This window comes from Acanthochromis polyacanthus, chromosome 4, assembly GCF_021347895.1.
Source record: "Acanthochromis polyacanthus isolate Apoly-LR-REF ecotype Palm Island chromosome 4, KAUST_Apoly_ChrSc, whole genome shotgun sequence".
Taxonomy (NCBI): domain Eukaryota; kingdom Metazoa; phylum Chordata; class Actinopteri; family Pomacentridae; genus Acanthochromis; species Acanthochromis polyacanthus.
The window spans coordinates 16497365-16516738 of NC_067116.1; the positions used below are offsets into that span (position 1 = coordinate 16497365).

Genomic DNA, 19374 nt, shown 5'->3' on the forward strand with positions numbered 1-19374 from the left:
GAGATAGTCTGGTAATTCACTGGGTGTGCCAATGTAGGATTTGTCCTCTATAAAAACAGTTGAACAAGTAGTGTCAGTCCACTAGTGTGGCTCACCCTGACATTCACTCTGTGCTGCCATTCTCTATTTTTGTATGACATCTTCCCCAGCAGTGCAACTGCAACCAACAGAACCAGTTGTTTTTTAAATACACAACATTTTATGCAAACTCTGTTTGTCGAAGAATTTCTTTGTATTAAAATTTCAGCACAATTCACTGAAAAATCGCCTCAGTTCACTGAAAAATCGCCTCATTAAGGAATGTTTCCCTTCCTTTAGCATGTACTTACATTTGTGTGTGAATGTTTGTAGACCCATTACTCTGTGGCAGAGACATCAGTGTGTCAGTCAGTGTCCCAACTGGAGGCTCTGCAGGCTGTGGTGGAGTGTCAACAACCTGAGGCTGACCTGTACAGGTAATCTGCACCCTTGTGTAACCATACCTTCAGGCTGAGAGCACAAAAGCCCACAGGGAAGTCCAGTGTGAAGAGTAGATTCATACAATACTGAAGAGTCCCAGATAAAGATGTTAGAACATTAGGAAATAATGTTCTGCCTTTGGAGTAATTATGTAGGAAAATGTTTGTGCTTCGTTTATATTATTCTTTTTTGCTGAGCTGTCACTCTCTCTGCCTGTATCTCTATCAATAAATATATAGAGAGATAGACTGATAGATAGATTTTAACCCTCACATCTTCTGGGATTCCCAGAAGAGCTCCTGGAAGTCTCCAGACCCCATTTTAATAGCCACTATAATTCAAACATGGGGGACACGCCCTGCCAGAAATGTGTTATTAAATGGATGATGGGGTGAGATGGCTTCGTCACCTCTTCAGCAATCTCTTCTCCTCCTGTCACTTAACTGCCTGCCTTAGGATCGATCAGTGTATTTTTAGATCAGGCAGTTTGTTTCTCTGGCAGTGTTCTCCCATGCCCCTCCTCAGGTTGCTGTCTCTTTGTTTACATTTACAGTGTTTACATGCGCTTAACCAACCAGGTCGTCAGCTTTCTACAGTAATCTAATTTCTTCAACATCAAATTATCTGGTTTCCTTAATCAGTTTGAGACATTAATATAAATTCAGTTAGAATTCTGCTGGAGGGACCTGATTGTTAACAGTTATTACAGCTGTGCATGTGCATCACAAGCACTTCAGTTAGGGAAAGGATGTCTATGGCAGTAGTGCAACAGCATAAAAGGAAAGATCTATACTCATCATAATAGATGCTTGGTTTCATAATCATTAAAGCCAAAGTCCAAGTCAAACTGAAATTAAGGCTAAATATGTCTGCGCCCTGTGCTGAGCATTAGTTGGTTTTGTTAGCTTTTATACTTTGTAGGTTTAGGTAAAGCTGTTCACTGTGAGTCTATTCTCTTAGTGCTGTGTGAGTCAAAAGCTTGTTTGGAATTAATCTAATGGACATAAAATATGACAGAGGTAGAGGATTAAAAAAATCACAAGCAGATGTTTTATAGAGAATGGGTTGTTCAAGTGTGGATAAAAGTCTTTCTCAGCTTTCCTGTATGTACGTGTTTTTTTTCCAGTACCCTGACTGCACGTGAGCATAGTTTTAGTCTCCATTAGTCCACTCAACTGAAATGCCTGTGCTGTTTTTCCAGATTTGTTGGTCGTGTTACAGTGACTCAGCATGGAGAGGAGATAGTCAGGTAAGACCAGTTTTGTCCAGCTGTACTGACTAATCTTTGAATTAATAAGTAATTATTAAAAGGTAGAACTACTGCTAAATGGACATTCCCAGTAAGATTGGTATTAGTGGGAAGACTGGTGCTAATGTTAAACCTTCATACAGTAATGTAGGAAATCGTGTTAATGGGATTTTTAGTAGAGCATTCAGTTTTTCATGTATACATGCATGTATGTCTTTTACAAGCGAGGAAGCTGTGGAACGAAATGAATCTTATTAATTAAATACTTTGTAAAATGTGTATGTATTTTACAGCCTATAACCACATCTATCTTTACTTGTGTTTGTGTTGTTTGTTTATTTTAAATTCAGACCACTGGGTCCAGAGAATTTGCTGCTGAGAGGTGCCAGGTTAAAAAATACCAAAGAGATTTACGGTGAGTTAAAATAAAGAGAATGGAAAGAGATACTTAGGCAAACATCGACCTTCACTCACGTAGGAAACTGCAGCTGGAGGAGTACATTATCACAAAGAGAATTCTCCACTTGAAATGACAAAATACAGCTGTTAAAGAAGCTGTGTTTGACTAGTGCTCAGGGGAAGTGGAGGCCGAGTGGTGACACAGCGACGTCCTGCTGTCACATGAACAAGTCAAACACGGTAGCATTATGAGTAGGACAGACCTCTCATTATCATACAGCTGAGGTCTGATTGTGTTAGCAAAAGACTGTTTCTGTGGGATAAGTCCTGAACGGGGTTTATCTGCACATTTCATTGCAGTGCCCTGAAGTTTCAGCTTCATGTATTCTGTGTAATGTTGCAGCTGTTTTGTGTTATGAACCATGAACTATTTATCGACTTCAGAGACGTGCATTATGTGAGTTTTCATGAGTTCAGGCTCGAATCGATTAGCAGTATAATCGACGAGCCACAGGCCTGTTGTAAATTTTAAATTTACTGTGCTGTTGCAGGTGTGGCAGTTTACACAGGGATGGAATCCAAGATGGCCCTCAACTACAAGTGCAAATCCCAGAAACGCTCTGCAGTGGAGAAGTGAGCACTTTCTGTTGTCTCTCATGTGGCTGTTGTAGAATGTGCTTAATGCAACTGTCAACTTAAAAATATTTCCTTACTTCAGGTCAATGAATACCTTCCTCATCATCTACCTGGGGATCCTGCTTTTCGAGGCCGTCCTCAGCACCATCCTGAAGTATGCCTGGCAGGCTGAGGACAAATGGGACGAGCCTTTCTACAACCAAAAGACTGAACAGGAGAGAAACAGCAGTCCGGTCAGTCTTCTTTGCCACCAAGTAACAGAGGAATGCATTGTCATTGATTTGTGTTTGTAAGTAGTGCAGACTATCAGCTCCAGCGATAAGGTCATGTGACATGTTTGTCGGCATTCTTTCTCTCTTTCTATGTGACCTGTGTTGTTTTTCACTTCGATTTCTTCACCAGCTAGCAATAGGCTTGCTCTCCCTCAGATTTAACAATTAATATAATGAAGATCTAAAGATGAGGCCCTGCTTGACTCCACGCCTATGAACGCATACAGACCTCGAGGGGTGCTGGTTAGGGCAGTTTTAGCTTCTTAGATTTTGTGATAAGGCATAAGAGTTGAAGCGCCTGTCACTGGGCCAGTCTGCTGCCATATCTGCCTACCTGCCAACACTAATCAATCAGAGAGAAGTGCAGCGTCTGTGTATTGAGACAAAGAGAGAAAATATATCACATTTGTGCTCTTGTTTTCCTGCTTCCTGAAGACAAAGAGGAAGAGCTGCAAGCAAATGAACAGCCGTGTTTTCAGATTTAGTATAACAGGATCTCCAGTAGCCTGCTGGACTTTTGACTGCATGTCTCCACACTACAGTTATCTCCGTTTTTCAGGGAACTGGCTGGTCTGTTTAAAAAAAAAAAAAAAATTCCCTCAAGTATAAATCCTGAAGATTACAAAGATTTTAACTCCAAATAACTTAATTGCTCAAATAGTCTTTGTTTTTGTTGTGTGTCCTACCTGTTCTTTGATATCCAACACAGGACCAATATATTACTTATTAATTAAAATGGTTGTTTTGCAGCTATTTACTGAGGCTTTTTCCAGGTGAAACATGTCATAAACATAGTTCCTTTAAAGCTGCTACTGATGCTCTGTCTCCCAGTCTGCAATCATTCTTCACTCTCCTTGCCTGTCACACGAAGTAATTAACTCCTTAATGGGAATGAATTGGCCTGCCTGCTTTGATTTAGAAGGATAAGTGCTGAAGCTCGAATATTCTGTGTGGCTAAGATTTTTTTTCTTTTAATTTTTCGTTCACACACTTTGCATTTTGTGCCATAAATTTATTATAGCAAACTTGACTTTATTGCATTTAGAGTTTTTTTTTTTTGTTCATAAACTGCATTGTTCTCATTTCTTTCCCAATTTTGTTAAAATAAATGTCATTTCTTTTATTCTCCCTCAGATCTTAAAGTTCATCTCAGACTTCTTGGCATTTCTGGTCCTCTATAACTTCATCATCCCCATCTCGCTCTATGTTACTGTGGAGATGCAGAAGTTCCTGGGCTCCTTTTTCATTGGCTGGGATTTGGACCTTTACCATGAGGAAAGTGACCAGAAAGCTCAGGTCAACACCTCGGACCTCAATGAGGAGTTGGGACAGGTATGGAAAAGGAGTAAAGATGTATTTATATTGTTCACTCACAGGCGTGTATACTAAGTCAGTATCTATCGAATTTGTGTTTTCGTATTAGCATGTAGTATATTAGTACGGAATATACTGTATACACAAAAAGACTGATCCAATCAAATATTGTGTCCGATATGTATTTTGAATTACTTCTGCTATAAATATTAGACACGTGAGGATATTTTAATATTTTGTGTTTATGTTTCCTAGGTGGAGTATGTGTTCACCGATAAGACGGGTACGCTAACAGAAAATGAAATGCAATTCCGTGAGTGTTCAATCAATGGAACCAAGTACCGTGAAGTTAATGGCAAACTGGTACCAGAGGGAATGACAGACGATTCACCAGATGGTTCCACACCTCACCTGGTAACTCACATATATGTTCCATTCACTGTCTTTTGGCAGACACATACAGTAGCTATGAACAAATTCACTTAGAGGTGTGTTTTTACCTCAGGCTGTTGATCTGAACAGCTGTAGATAATAGGATAATGTAGCAATACGACTTAGAACTGAAATGTTGAAATGATTACACAATGAAAATTGGGATTTTGTAACACATTAATCTGCACAAAATGATAGAAGTCATATACAATATGTGTATAATAACCTCTACACCTTCACCTCTGAATTATGCATGACGTCTTTTCACAGTGACAAGCAGTACTTCACTGTCTAGAATAAGAACTGATGTTTATTCTCCTCTCATCCTTCCCTGTTGTCTCTCCGTCCAGATTGGTGAGGAATTGTTATTTCTCAAGGCAGTGTCATTGTGTCACACAGTTCAGATCAGTTATGACCAGCCAGACTGTCTGGTTGGGGGAGGAGACCCATTCTCCCATGCCAACGGTTTCTCTTCCAATCACATGGAGTACTATGCCTCTTCACCAGATGAGAAAGCTTTGGTAGAGGCAGCAAAGAGGTGAGGCAACATCAGAGCTTCCTGAAGACATGTCTGCTCTTCTGTAAGCCTCAAATAGGCTAAAATCTGAATGAAACCTTGAAATTCAGTAGCTGATGATAGCTGACGTTAAGAAAAGTCAAGAATTAATTATGACCTGTATTTTGGCGTTTATTGTGACGTTTATCCCAGAAGGACTTATGGTTTAGGTAGTGTCTACAGATACGGACCCGTACCCGTAGCCTGTGGCCTACGGATACGGCACTTTCCCTTACCATAAATATTAATGAGACGTACATGAATATTAATGAGCCGACTGATGAACGCGCTTTGTGATTGGCTGGTAATCTGACGTACATAAATATTAATGAGCCGGTTTGGTAATCCGAGTGATGAAGGCGCTTCCGTGATTCGAGGTGAATCTGCGTGCCGAGCCTGTCATGTCAGTCATCTGCTGTTCTCTTTTCTATCATGCATAATGTCTTATAAATATCATTATCTGACTTTTTCACGGACAGCGATTTGGGGGTTGAAATCAGCACTACTATTAAAAATAGCAAAACTTTTTATTCACGTGACCCTGTTCTAATAAAGCACAAACAGCAAACAAAACAAATGGCGGAACTAACAGCCAGCAAACTACAAGTATTTTTTTTACCTTCAAAAGTAGTGACAGACTATTACATATTAACAACCTAAACAAAACCTTGACGTATTTTCTGCGTCTGTCAACACAGACACTGCACGTCAGTCACTTTAATGTTAGCGGACTCTGTTGAATGGCTAAGTTACATCACCACAAACAAATCTCACAATATCACAGTAAATCGAGTTTGTGGGTTTTTTAAATTCATGCCGAATTAAAGAGCTGCTCCTCACCATTCACGAGTGTTTGTTTCATATTCGACATCCTTAACTTTATCTTGTAAATTAGCGTCCGAAATTAAATGGGAACATTTGCAATGGAGTTCGTCAGCCGCTTCCACAACTGAACGCGGTAAACTAATTAATAGGAACTGGACTTCAAACAATTTAGACACGGCGTCTAAAAGCGTAAAAACTGCAATGTCTAAAGTGTGAGAGGAGACTGTGTATTTTTGGTTAAATTATACAATGTTCGCCGTCAAAGTCATTCATATAAACTGACTGTAATGTGCAGCAAATAGTAGTTAACCGGCGCCAGCTCTTCAGTGACCTTAACGGTCCGTACCTCTAGTACAGATGCTACGGATACGGGTCCGTACCTCTAGTACAGATGCTACAGGTACGGGTCCGTACCTGTAGCATCAACCTATGGTTTAACCAAATCATGTGGGTGTTTGTTAGAACACAAGAAACTTGGGGAAATTTGTGGCTCCCAGTAATTCAGGAACATTACTTGTGAAAGATATTAACTAAGCTAAAGACAATGTCCATATTTTTAAGTATGCTTTGTAGGCGTAAGAGAAGAGCTTGGACTTTATTTTAGCATAAACGTCATAATATCTGTACCATTTCTTGGCCATTGCACACGTACAAATCCTCGCTTTTAACAGTGTTATATTCCATCTGCTGCACAGCCTTGACTGATTGTATCAGCAGCAAAGGTACATTGAAATATTTGTGGAGATTGGACTGCAGGATGCTTGTTCTTTTTTAGTACGACAGAAATACAGCACAGGCAGCAATTCAGTCTCAAGAGAGTGGTTAAGAAACCCTCAAGCGGACCTGTGCTGAAAATGGCTTGGAAAAGGGATAAAACAGGTACAGAATGGGAACTGATTGTGCTCTGTTTGATATAGAAGCGCTCAAGAAGCCAGGACTTCAAAAACCAGTTCTACAAGAACATAGGCATGTGTGGTATAGCAACTCTGTAAGACACGTAGATGTATTTTTACACAATTTATAGGATGAGACGGTACAGTTTATATCAATATAGTTTGATGTTGTATTACATTACCCATTTATCACATAAATCCTTTCCAGTGTTTGCATCTATCCTCTCACACTTTCTGTACAACCCCGCCCTTATTCACCCTCTGGGCTCCAACTCAGTGCTGCTTAATCACAAGTTCTCCTAAAACCCGGAGGGAGACACCCCTAGTTTAGCAATAAATAATACCTGAAAGATTAAATGGATATGTCAACTTCATGTTGCAATTGAAGGTGTGACAACAGCCGACAGACTCTTAATTTTTGGAAACTGTCATTGAGTGAGATAGAAGCCACATTGATAGAAGCCTCATTGTTTTTAACAACATAATGAAACATGTACAATTATCTGACGTACTGAAAATGAAAGCTGACTGAGAAACTGATCACCAAACTGCTGCTTATATATATATATATATATATATCATTATGTTCAAGAATATCTCAGATTTGTTTCATTTGTTCTGTGGTTCAGTGTTTAGTCTCTTTACAGCAAGATGGTCCAAGAGTGTATACATGTAGTGCTAGTTTTCTGTTTGTCCTCCTGCATTTCTGGAGAACGTCTGGGCTTGTCCCCAAACTATAAGCACATGCCATCAACCGCAGACAGCAGGCCTCCACGACTCTGATGAGGATCAATAACTGGATTAGCGAATGAATGATTGAATGTGTTAAGGGGAGTGCTGTAGCTAAAAGTCAAACCTGCTCAACTTTAAATTGGATTGTCACCCAGTGTTTAAAGGTCAACATCTTCACTCTCCCAATAATTCTACCTTTGAGTGCTGTCTTTTTATTCCCGCAGGATTGGAGTGGCCTTCACTTGCAGCAGCGGCGATACCATGGAAATCAAAACATTTGGCAAGTCAGAGAAGTATGTCACCTTTTCCATTTTCTAAAGCACTAATACTCTGAGCTGTTGTGCACTGATTTTTAGCAGACTATTAAAATTGTATAAAGAACGATGGATGTGATCACCAACAGTCAATTGATTCTTAATATTTCTGTAGCTAATGTGAAATGAATTGATAAAATGATGACTTGTTTTATCTATATTTTGATCTCGATACAACACTTTTCCAAAACCAGTCGTGACAGTATGTCTGACCAGTCATTTTAGCCCCAAAAAGTGAAGTTAACACACTGTTATCTTTCTTTGTCTTCGGTCTCTCAGGTATAAATTACTCCATGTGTTAGAGTTTGATGCTGATCGCAGGAGGATGAGCGTCATTCTACAGACTCCCTCGGGTAACACCACTTTCTTTGACTGCAAAACGTTGTCTTCAGCCACTAACAATGAAAGCATCGGACAAACAGGCAATACAGTCGGAGAGGAGATGATTAAAGACAAATCACAGCAATAACATTAATATGAAATCAATGCCATCAACAATATTAAAAAATAGTTTGAAAGACTTTCAACATCGTTAATACATTTATAAGCAGATGTAATGTGTATTTATTTTTCAATATTTATATTTCATTCCATCTTCTTTCTGTCTTGATTTTCAAGGAGGCAAAGTGCTTTTCACCAAGGGTGCAGAGTCAGCCATCTTGCCTTTCACTACTAGTGGGGAGATTGAAAAGACAAGACTGCACGTTGACGAGTTTGCCTTGGTGAGGATTATTTTTTTATTTTTTTATTTTTTAAAATTGTTCTGCAGCAATTTATACTGTTACTGTCATAATACACATTTGATCACTGCACAGTAGCAGATGAAAGTCCTATATATAGTAACTGTGTATACCACAGTATGTTACACAGTTTGAGTTAATATAATTATCATTGTTCATCTTGTCCCCATATGAAGGAGCACTGATGAGCAGACATTGGCTGTCCTTTGAGACTCATTTAATAACTTAATATACCACACTGCCACTTCAGAGAAAAATGCTCTCCAACATAAAGTGAAAGCTTTTAAATATTTTATTTTTGATTCATGCAGTATGTTCACGGTTGTGTCTGTGTATGTAGGCCTGACAGTGTCACTGTGATTTCTTTTAGCTTTGTCACACTCTGTTTCCATTGGTCTATAAATTCTTCATCATAACACGCACACATACACAGACACACACACATACACACATCCGACCCCCGCATCTTGCCATCAGACATCAGTACCCAGGAGCCGGGGCTCTGGACTGGGTTGATTTGTGGTCATCTGCCCCTCAGGCTGGTTCTGTGATTTAAAGCCAAGCTTTGATAATTTGTTGTTCTGTTCTTTGTCTCTTTGCTTTTGTTCTTTTCCTTTTTCCTTGCTCCCATTTAACCTTTCTCTTTGCACAAATCTGTTCTCGTTTATTCCTTCATCATTTTATATACCATTTTCCTCTCTCTCTTCTCATTTTTCTTAAATTCTCTTTTCTTTCCTCTGTTATTTTTGTGCACCCATCCTCCTCATGCCATTGTAGAAAGGTTTGCGGACTCTGGTGGTAGCGTGTCGGCACTTCAGTCCAGAGGAGTACATTGATGTGGACAGGCGCCTGAACGCCGCCCGCACCGCGCTGCAGCAGAGGGAGGAGAGACTGCAGGAAGCCTTCAGCTACATCGAGAGAGACCTGCAGCTCCTGGGAGCAACGGGGGTAGAAGACAAGTATGAAAGCTCTGAATGTAAACTGGAATATAGTGGTGCTGTATATCTTAAAAACAGTTCTCATCACATTTATAACTTATCCCTAATGTCTACGGCTGTGACTTATTAACCTCTTGACGCCTATTGTTGTGAATTTGCATCTTGCCACCTTCATTCAGACTGTAGCAGAGATAACGTATCCATTCCCTCAATGCTGGTTTGTGCATATTCAGTACGTACATCGGAACCTTTTCCGAGCACCGGTTTCTCATAGGACTGGTCGGAGTGGGACCTAATTATTATGTATCAGTTATTATTATTATTATATATCTGTTCTGTGTGTAATAAACAAATTAACATGCTCCAACTTATTTTAGCATCAGCTAGAAAGCAAAAACACATTTATTTTTTTAAAAATTTAATTGTAAATAAATTCAGCCATCATGGGGTTAATATTTCACATCCAGAAGACATTTCTTAATCAAAGAAAAAGTTGCACAATTTTGTGTTGGATCTACTTACCTCCTTTGCATGCTATTTATAAATTTAAGTTTGTGCAAACTAAAGTTCATTGATTTATAATTAGAGGTAGATCAAGAGTTCTGGATTTGTAAATATGCACTGTAGTGTAGTTTGGTTATCGGCATTAATGTCAGGGCTAATGAATAGTATAGATAATTAATAAGCATCTACAGCCTACTGCTCACTTCCAGTGCTAATCGACATACTGAATTATGTAACGCATGTATTTTATCATGTGTTGCCACTGTTAGTAAATAACATGTAGTTATTGTTCGAAAAGAAACATATGTTTTGTTTCTGCATGGCTACCTTTAAACAACAATCTGTGTCATGTAATAAGAGATTGGAAAGTAACACATGAATGTTTTACTGCTGCCTGTGTATTTTTAGCTACACTGGCTAGTGGTTTTCCTGTTTGTTGAGGAGGTTTGACAGTTAGTTCACCAGGTTGATCTGGATGTAAATATCATCAGGTATTGAATAGTCATGATCTGCTGTCTTTACTGCTAGAACCACCAACAGGCTGGACCTTATTTGTTTTTTAGTGAAAACTTTTGACAGTTATTTAATGAATTCTCATAAAGTTTGATACTCATTGTCAAGGTTCCCAGAGGATAAATCTTGATGACTTTGGTCTTTTTGGCTTGACATTTTTTTAGCTAGCATGATCCTTCAAACATTCAAAACAAAGTTTCCCTCAACCTCATTTGTTGTTTGTATGCACTGATAATTTGCGACAGTCCATGTGCTAAATTAAAATGGGTAAAAAAGGAAGCAGGTTGTAGTTATTGTGGTCATATAAGCATTTAGATTAAGGTACTGTCTTTTGTAGGTCCAGTGTCATAGAGCTAGTAATGTAAAATATTCTGTTGCTTGACACATGCGGTAATCCTACATTAAACACTCAATAAAAGTAGGAGTTGTTAGCTTTGGTTGTCTATTTTTTGTTGCTGCACCTCCAGTAAAGATTGCACTGTTAGCTGTGTGAATCAAAAATAGTTTACGATGTAGAAAAAAAAAATTTATAAAAGAAAATTTTTAAAAAGTTTTATAATATGGTAGAAAACACATCCCCAAAAACAGACAAACACAGTGGGAGGCTGCATCTTCAACAAACAAAACAATGTATAGTCAGGAGAGAGATGGAGACGTTACCTCACTGAGCCACTCTGAAAATGAATGTTGATACGTGTTTGCATCCCTTCACCATCTGCTCTTCACATAAGCCTCTCTCTTCTCCCGCTTTGTTTCTCTCTCTGCTTTCTCCCTCGTTTCTCTCCGAAGCTCTGTTTCTGTTTCTGAAATGATTTCCTCCCCAGGCGCACATGGTCACGATCAAAGGATCTTCTCTATTATGGAAGACATGACTAACATTTCCCTGTGTTTTCAGTCTGTTATGAAGAATGTAATGCTGATAGGCATGGCAATATTAGATCATATCAGCCGTCTGTTAATCTCCCTGTAGGAATCTTAACTGTGCTTAGAGATATTGCATTCTCAAAAAAATCTGTGCTGTCTAATTTTAGTCATTTTTCACCTTCTTCTTTTCATCAGAAATGAATAACATGTTGGCAACTATGAATAACGAGCCTTTAGTTTCATGTCATGCTTCTGAAGAAGTCTGTTTAGATTACCTATTAGTCTAACTGTGCTGCATGCACAGTTTTTTGTTTGCTTTAAAACTGCTCTGTCCATGCTCTGGCATTACTTGGGAGATTAAAAAAAAAAAGTTATAGCTAATCCCTGGAGGTATTAAATTATGAGCACTGTAGTTCACTAGCTAGCTTGGCAAATGGTTTTACTACATCAAGACCAGGGCAGTTAAACAATAGATTTAAAGGCCAGCCAGCTACATCACCTGACCCACAACTAATCTATAAATATTCAGGAATCACTGGACATTTTGAATATACTGTTCTGTGTTACATGGCTACATGGTTTATATTCTCTCTCTCTTGTGTCCCTCAGACTTCAAGACAAAGTCCAGGAGACCATTGAGGCTTTGCGGCTGGCAGGAATTAAAGTGTGGGTGCTGACAGGGGACAAACATGAGACAGCAGTCAGTGTCAGCCTGTCCTGTGGCCACTTCCACAGAACCATGAACATCTTGGAGCTCCTGCAGCAGCGCTCTGATAATGAGTGTGCCGAGCAGCTCCGCAGACTGGCCAGAAGGTGAGTGCAATTTGTGTAATTCTGCTTTTAAAATGCATTTATTGTCCGATGGCGTTATTGTCATGAAAATGTGCATTTCCATAACAATGTGCATTACTGTGTGAATCCTAAAGGGTGCTCCATTATTAAGGCAAAGAAAGGCTTGTACAATGTCTACAGTTGCTTCAATGAAGGCAATATGACAAAAAAAATTACAAAATTATGTTTGTATGTGTGATTTTCTAAATAGTGAAATACCACAACTTTCACATTATTTGCCTCAAACACGCTTCCATAGTGTTCACTCTTTAAACTAATGAATTGCAAAACCTGCCAGCTGGTGTGAAAGCCATGCTAAGTTTCAGCAAAAACAAAAATTATAAAATTTATCATAGAAAGAAAGTGTAACAACAGACAGGAAGAATAGTTGGATTTGCAATTGCAGGAGAAAAAGAGAAGCCCGTAGTCAGTCAGCTGACAGTCATGTAACCAAAACTCCCGCTCCTTTTGGCAGAACACCGAGAACTAAGTCTGGAAACTTATTAGAGAGACTGAGAGGGGAATAATATACACCTAAAAAATTAAAAAAAGAAGCATGGTCCAAAATGGCATGCAACAAAGAAAATTGTTAAAGATACATTTAACAAGGTGAACTATTTTTGTGATAAATGCAGAGTTTGTAAATACTGGGTGACAGAATGTAAGTAGTAAAATATCTAAAGCATAGAAGAGCCGATGCTTTCTTCCAGTTTTGGTAACCTGTGGACAATGGGGAACATGCTGAGCATGTTGATTCTAGACTTGTTCAGTATTTTGTAATATGAATAATCATAAGTACTCAACTTTAGTTTTTCTCCTCTTCTTATTTCTGTCGTTAAATCTGTGTCATACAAACCAACAGACATTACAGAGTTCTCTCTACTTCTGTCGATGATGTTGCTGGTCCTGCAGAGGTGCAGGACTTTTCTGTTTATGCATATTTCAATGAAAAAGGTGTCCACAGGAGCAAAAAATAATGCTTGGGGTTTAGAAGTTAAGATACAAGGTTACTGGATAAGTAGAATGACTTTGTTCCAAAATATTGATAAAGGAAAAAAAAATCATTGTGCTGGTGAAAGGACTAATTGTAAGTTTGAAAAATGGCATTGCACACCGGTAGTATTTCCTTCCATTCCTCTCCTCACATTGTGCTCTTTTTTTCGACTCTTTCTTTCCAGGATAAAGGAAGACCATGTCATACAGCATGGGTTGGTTGTAGACGGGGCCAGCCTGTCTTTAGCATTGAGGGAACACGAGAAGCTCTTTATGGAAGTGTGTAAAAACTGTTCTGCTGTGCTGTGCTGCCGCATGGCCCCACTGCAGAAAGCTAAGGTACTGACTCACCGCCGTTCACTCCACCAACCAGAAATGGGACAATGTGAATATTTCAGCAACAACATTCATTGCCATTCATGTTGTGTTCATGTGGTGGATCTAGATGTCCTTGTTCCTTTGTTCCGTCTAGGTGGTGCGTCTTTTAAAGACATCTCCTGAAAAACCCATCACCTTAGCCATTGGGGATGGAGCTAATGATGTCAGTATGATACAGGAGGCCCACGTAGGCATAGGTAAACGTATACATGTACTGACAATATGGTCCCGAACTCCACGGTATTTGTCATGTCATTAGCTTCATCTCATGTTTGTTGGTGTGCATGCGTGTATCTCCAGGTATCATGGGGAAGGAGGGTCGCCAGGCCGTGAGAAACAGTGACTATGCAATTGCCAGGTTTAAGTTCCTGGCTAAACTACTGCTGGTCCACGGTCACTTCTACTACATTCGAATAGCTACGCTTGTACAGTACTTTTTCTACAAGGTAATGCCTGGCTGCTGTTACAAATATATACATTCCTTACAATTTTTGGTCTACGATAGCTGTAAACATTTTGGTAAAATATTTTAGGATATTGAAATCTCGCTTCCATACCAAGCCCCATGCACATCATGAAAGGATTATATTCCAAATTATAGACACAGATTTTTAAACCAACTGTTATGAGGAATCAGTGTCTCCTTTCTGTGCAGTATATTAATGTTTCTTTCCTTCACTCTGTCTTTTCTAGAATGTGTGTTTTATCACGCCCCAGTTTTTATACCAGTTCTTCTGTTTGTTTTCACAACAAGTAAGTCTCTTTATCTCTCTGTTCCTCTCACTTTTTCATATGTCATTGTTGTTTTGTTTCTGGTTTTGATGTTGCACAGTCCTTTTGCTCATTTTGTTGTGTAATATTAAATAGCCAAGAAGTCTTCTTTGTAAAGCTTGTTCTTGCATGTTTCAAGAACAAGCTTATAGTCAGTTGAGCTGTACCATTCAGATTTTTTAGTTTGCATTTAATATATTTTTGCAGCATAATTCTGGAATTTAAAATCAATATTTTTTGCAAACAGCATAGAGGATATTTGTCTTTAGAAATTATTCGTAGTACATGAGACTACATATGGTGTTGACTTACGGGGAAGCTATGCCACATTATAGTCTGGAACATGTCTAAAAGATCACATATAACATGTTTTTCTCTTGTGTATCTGACTCAGCCTTTTTTTTTTGTGGATGTCAGTTTTAGCTTATAGGTTGGTGTTAAGTGAAATCCTGTCTCTGTCCAAACTAGACTCTGTATGACAGTGTTTATCTGACACTGTACAACATCTGCTTCACCTCGCTGCCCATCCTGGTGTACAGTCTGTTTGAACAGCTGGTCCATCCACATATACTGCAGAACAAACCTGGCCTGTACAGGTGAGGCTCCGACTAATGACCGTATATTAATTGCTGCATGTTCTCTTTCACTGTTTGCTGAAAACAGTTATTTTAATGTATTTTAAAAAGAGATTCAACTTCAATTTATGCTGTATCACAATCTACAGGTGCTTAACAGTTTAATTTGGAGGTAAATTAATTTATGTGACATTTTACATAGGCCGTTGCCTCTGAATGCGCCTTGTTCCTTAATTGTTTGGCTTTTTTTTTCTCTGAATCACAAAATTATACACTATGAGCTTAGTTTGTTTGTATTCTACAGGGATATCAGCAAGAACTCTATGCTGTCTTTCCGGACATTCTTGTACTGGACTCTGTTGGGCTTCTGTCATGCCTTTGTCTTCTTCTTTGGATCCTACATACTGATGGGAGAAGACACCACTCTTATGGGCAATGGACAGGTGGGTGATGGAGTATGATGTTTTTACTCGATAGTAAAATCCAGAACGGTCTGACTGAGAGGATTTTCCAAAAAAAACAAATTAAGAAAATGTTACTTAAGGCCGCGAATGGAAGGTAATAAAACAAATGCAGGATAGTCACTTGTGATTGTGTTACCGCTATTGATGGGGTTGGTTCCCTGCTGATATTTCTGCTACCACTTGTTTACTTGATCTTGCTCTTTTCCTATCTGTCTCTTTTTGTCATTCTTTTTGTTTAACAGTTTAACAAATCTTCTCTTTCCGCCTCTTTTCCTCCCCGCTGCACATCTTTCTCTCTGTCTGAAGTTTGGTGTTTCAGAAAGCACTCACTTTTATTGCTCTCTCTTGGTTGTCTGTGTCTTCCATCTTTTGTTGATTACGCCTTTTTCCTTCTGCCTTCACGCTGTGCATGTCTTCAGATCTTGCGAGCTAACAGGCAGCTGGTAAGAGTCTGCTCTACAGTTGAATGCATGTCTCCTTGGGGGGTTAATGAGAGGACTGTCAGGAAGATGCCTCAACACGTTTTTTTTGATAATGAAATATCGATAATGATCCTGTTGAATGGGATGAATTTTAATACCTATGCTTTGCCATAAGACTATTTACATATTAGCTCATTTTGGATACCATCTTGTACTCTGCTGAGTCCACAAAGTCAGATTGTTTTATTTACTAATGTTATTTTTTGGCAAACTCAGAAAATGAGTAGTGTGATAGAAGCTATAACTTGGGCAGTGACTCAATGGACCTTGAAGTATGTTGAAATCAATTGTGATTTCTTCATTATTGCTTGAAGTCAGTTGTCAGTTTAGCTCACAGTTCCATTGCTTTTGCTCAAATACAGTATTAATGGAAAAAGTTAAATCACTCTAATTAGAATTTCCTTCTTCTCAGACATGCATACAGCCCACAAAATTCACACATATCTAGATTTATCGTCACATAAATCTGTCGCAGCAGCTTCAAATATATGATCATTTTGTACAGTGTCATACTGTGGACTCATAGGCCTATCTACTACCTCAAATTTAGGTGACGAGCTATAGCAACAAGATTAGGTTTACACTTTGATTGTGGCAAATCTGGACAACATACACAGTGGATCAAAAGCGCAGTGATTGTTTAAGAGACCAAAAATGACTTAACATTTTTCAAGAAAGGTTGCCCATACGGAAGAGCTTGTAGGGATTTTGATAAGAACTTGGTAACTGTGATTTAAACAAGCAACAACTTAAAATATTCCTTTTGTGGGTCCACAGCTGTTGTGTACTTCCTTGCGAGTCTTGAGATATGTCTTAATCCACGCGCTATTAGCCTTCAATGTTCAGACTCCAGCAGGGTCTTGAATTGCCTGGCATCAAAACTGCACCTCCCACAGCTCTCACTCTATAAGTGGAGCTACTGATGGCAGTCACACAGTGGGAGCTTCAAGGCTTTATTATAGGCACCTTGACAACATGCAACTTGTTGAATAAGGGGCTCAACACACGGGAGGCGACAACAGTCGCGCTCCATTCATTTTCTATGGCTGCTGTGCGACGAGACGAACATCGCTTTCCCCCCTCCCAACAACGTGACGGCGACATTCGTGCATGTGAAATTTCGCGCGCGTTCACGTAGACGTGCACCCGCTGGCTTGCAACGCGATACAAGAAAGTTGAAAAATGTTCAACTTTTGTCGCTGTCGCCTGGAGCTTCAACCAATCAGCGAGGGTTTCACTCACTGACCAATGAGCTTACAGCATGTTACACAGTACACGCCGCTCCTATACGTACATTAATGGTCCGCTTTGGAAAAACGTTCTGGGCTAAGGCGAAAGTAGGCCCAGAATTTTTCTGGATCTTTTTTGGGATCTGGCATCAAATGGTGGTATTCTCCATGCTCTTTCCGAGTTTGCAATATGGCATGGACCCAGGGTCGTTTCTTTCTTTTATAAGCCAATGTCAAGAGTAAAATTTCGGCTAAATCAAGCAATGTCTTCTGGCTCATCATCTTTATGCTTTTCTGTCATGAAACTCTTTGAAAATGTAAAAAAAATCCCTCCAATTTCACAGCCAATCAGAAGTGAGGGAGACAAGCGCTCTGTGCTTTTGCACAGCGCGACGTGTGTCGCCATCGCCTGCCGCTGCCAAGTATCGCGCACCGTGTGTTGAATTTATCTCCTGTTGCGATGACTTTCGCATTTCCCCCTCAATTGTCCCTCCCTGTGTGTCGAGCCCCTAAGACTGCTGCCTTGTACAAGATGTTTCTTCAACACATATACATACAAACTAAACCATAGATCAGCTCACTGTGTCCAAAGTGGTAGAAGTCTTACAGGTAATGACAAATTGCACTGCAGTGAGATTGACTGCTATTAACTGCAGTATGTTTGTGTTTGTAGATGTTCGGGAACTGGACATTTGGAACGCTGGTCTTTACTGTTATGGTCATCACCGTCACATTAAAGGTAAATGACATTTAATATGATCCTCTCACAGTGAAGTAGTGCCGTCTTTCTGAGACTAGTCAATAGTAGTTTTAGGGGTATTTGAATATGTAGTAGAGTAGAAATACTAATTTACCATGTGCCTTCGGCTGAGCACAAAGCAAAAATCGAAGTCTTTCAGTTAGCATAAATGAGTGGCTGATGAAGGAAGCTGAGCTCCTAATAAGCTGAAGACCCCGATGATACACTTGGGAGTCAGACAAAGTGACCAAATTAAATATAAAAAGGTGTTGTTGTATCTGCCGTGCATCTTCATAAGAACAAGTTGGATGTGTAGTTAGTTGTTTCCTAACATGTATTTTTTTTTTGTCTGTTTCTCCCTAGTTGTTAATAATAGCTTAATACAACTCTAAGATCATAGTTACTGTGTTTATTAGCCAGAAGTTGAATAATGTGTTTAGGTCCACAGGGACACATTTGTACTGCCAGGGTCCCAGTATGAAAAAATAAAATATCTCATGAATAGGATGATGTCAGTGGTCATTAACTGCAGGAGATTATTTGTCACAGGTTGGGATCAAGGTCTTTTATTTACAGTACAGAGACAGACTGTAGTTTATTGCCCTACCTGTCCCTCTGTCAGTGTTTTACACCTAGCTCTGTATGTGTGTCTGTGTGCGTCCACATATGTAATGACAGCTGGCGTTGGAGACTCAGTTTTGGACGTGGATGAACCATTTCGTGACATGGGGCTCGATTGCCTTCTATTTCATCTTCTCACTCTTCTATGGAGGCATTATCTGGTATGAACAACTTTTTACAATTTTTTCATATATTTTGCTTGTGAAATGGATTTGCCGTAGCTTCATATGTCCCTGTGCTCAGACTGTCTGCATTGTTTCAGAAGGACTAAATCCTTGGAACACTGGCTCTGAATGAAACGACAGTTAAAACATTAAATCGTAATTACAGATGACAAGCCATATTTGCACATTGAAAACCATATGTTCATTATTCAGGTTGTATTGTAGTTTGCAATAGTTTTGAACTGGGATGCATTTTGCATTTACAAACAGGAGAGGAAAAACATCAGATACATTTCAGTGCAACGGCACCACAAACTACAACCTCAGTAATAAACCTATAGTAAAGTTTATTTACTGAAATGTTTATATTTACCACCTCAACTTTACTTCAAAATAATCAACAGTATTTTATGCCTTTCTTAAAATTGCTGTTTAAAGACATTCACTTACAGTAATACAGATGTACTGTGTCGTTCTTTGTTGCCAG

General features: G+C 39.2%; 1 protein-coding gene across 6 annotated transcripts in view; it reads left to right on the forward strand.

Annotated features, from left to right (window-relative positions):
- Nucleotides 1-19374, forward strand: part of atp11b (ATPase phospholipid transporting 11B (putative)) — a 66447-nt gene that overhangs the window by 24650 nt on the left and 22423 nt on the right. For 4 of the 6 annotated variants that reach the window (XR_007941305.1, XR_007941303.1, XM_022194579.2 and 1 more), the window contains exons 7-28: nt 352-455; nt 1661-1708; nt 2059-2123; nt 2659-2740; nt 2826-2976; nt 4150-4347; nt 4585-4743; nt 5112-5299; nt 7992-8060; nt 8361-8434; nt 8700-8803; nt 9599-9780; nt 12250-12453; nt 13650-13803; nt 13937-14039; nt 14143-14288; nt 14536-14595; nt 15082-15209; nt 15493-15631; nt 16072-16095; nt 18037-18102; nt 18781-18884. Coding sequence is in view for 2 of the 6 variants with exons in the window: in XM_022194579.2 (XP_022050271.1) it covers nt 352-455; nt 1661-1708; nt 2059-2123; nt 2659-2740; nt 2826-2976; nt 4150-4347; nt 4585-4743; nt 5112-5299; nt 7992-8060; nt 8361-8434; nt 8700-8803; nt 9599-9780; nt 12250-12453; nt 13650-13803; nt 13937-14039; nt 14143-14288; nt 14536-14595; nt 15082-15209; nt 15493-15631; nt 16072-16095; nt 18037-18102; nt 18781-18884 (2552 nt within the window). In the remaining 4 variants the exon portion in view is untranslated. The remainder of the gene's footprint in view (nt 1-351; nt 456-1660; nt 1709-2058; nt 2124-2658; nt 2741-2825; nt 2977-4149; nt 4348-4584; nt 4744-5111; nt 5300-7991; nt 8061-8360; nt 8435-8699; nt 8804-9598; nt 9781-12249; nt 12454-13649; nt 13804-13936; nt 14040-14142; nt 14289-14535; nt 14596-15081; nt 15210-15492; nt 15632-16071; nt 16096-18036; nt 18103-18780; nt 18885-19374) is intronic. The other 2 variants (XR_007941304.1, XR_007941306.1) reach the window with 2 other exon arrangements.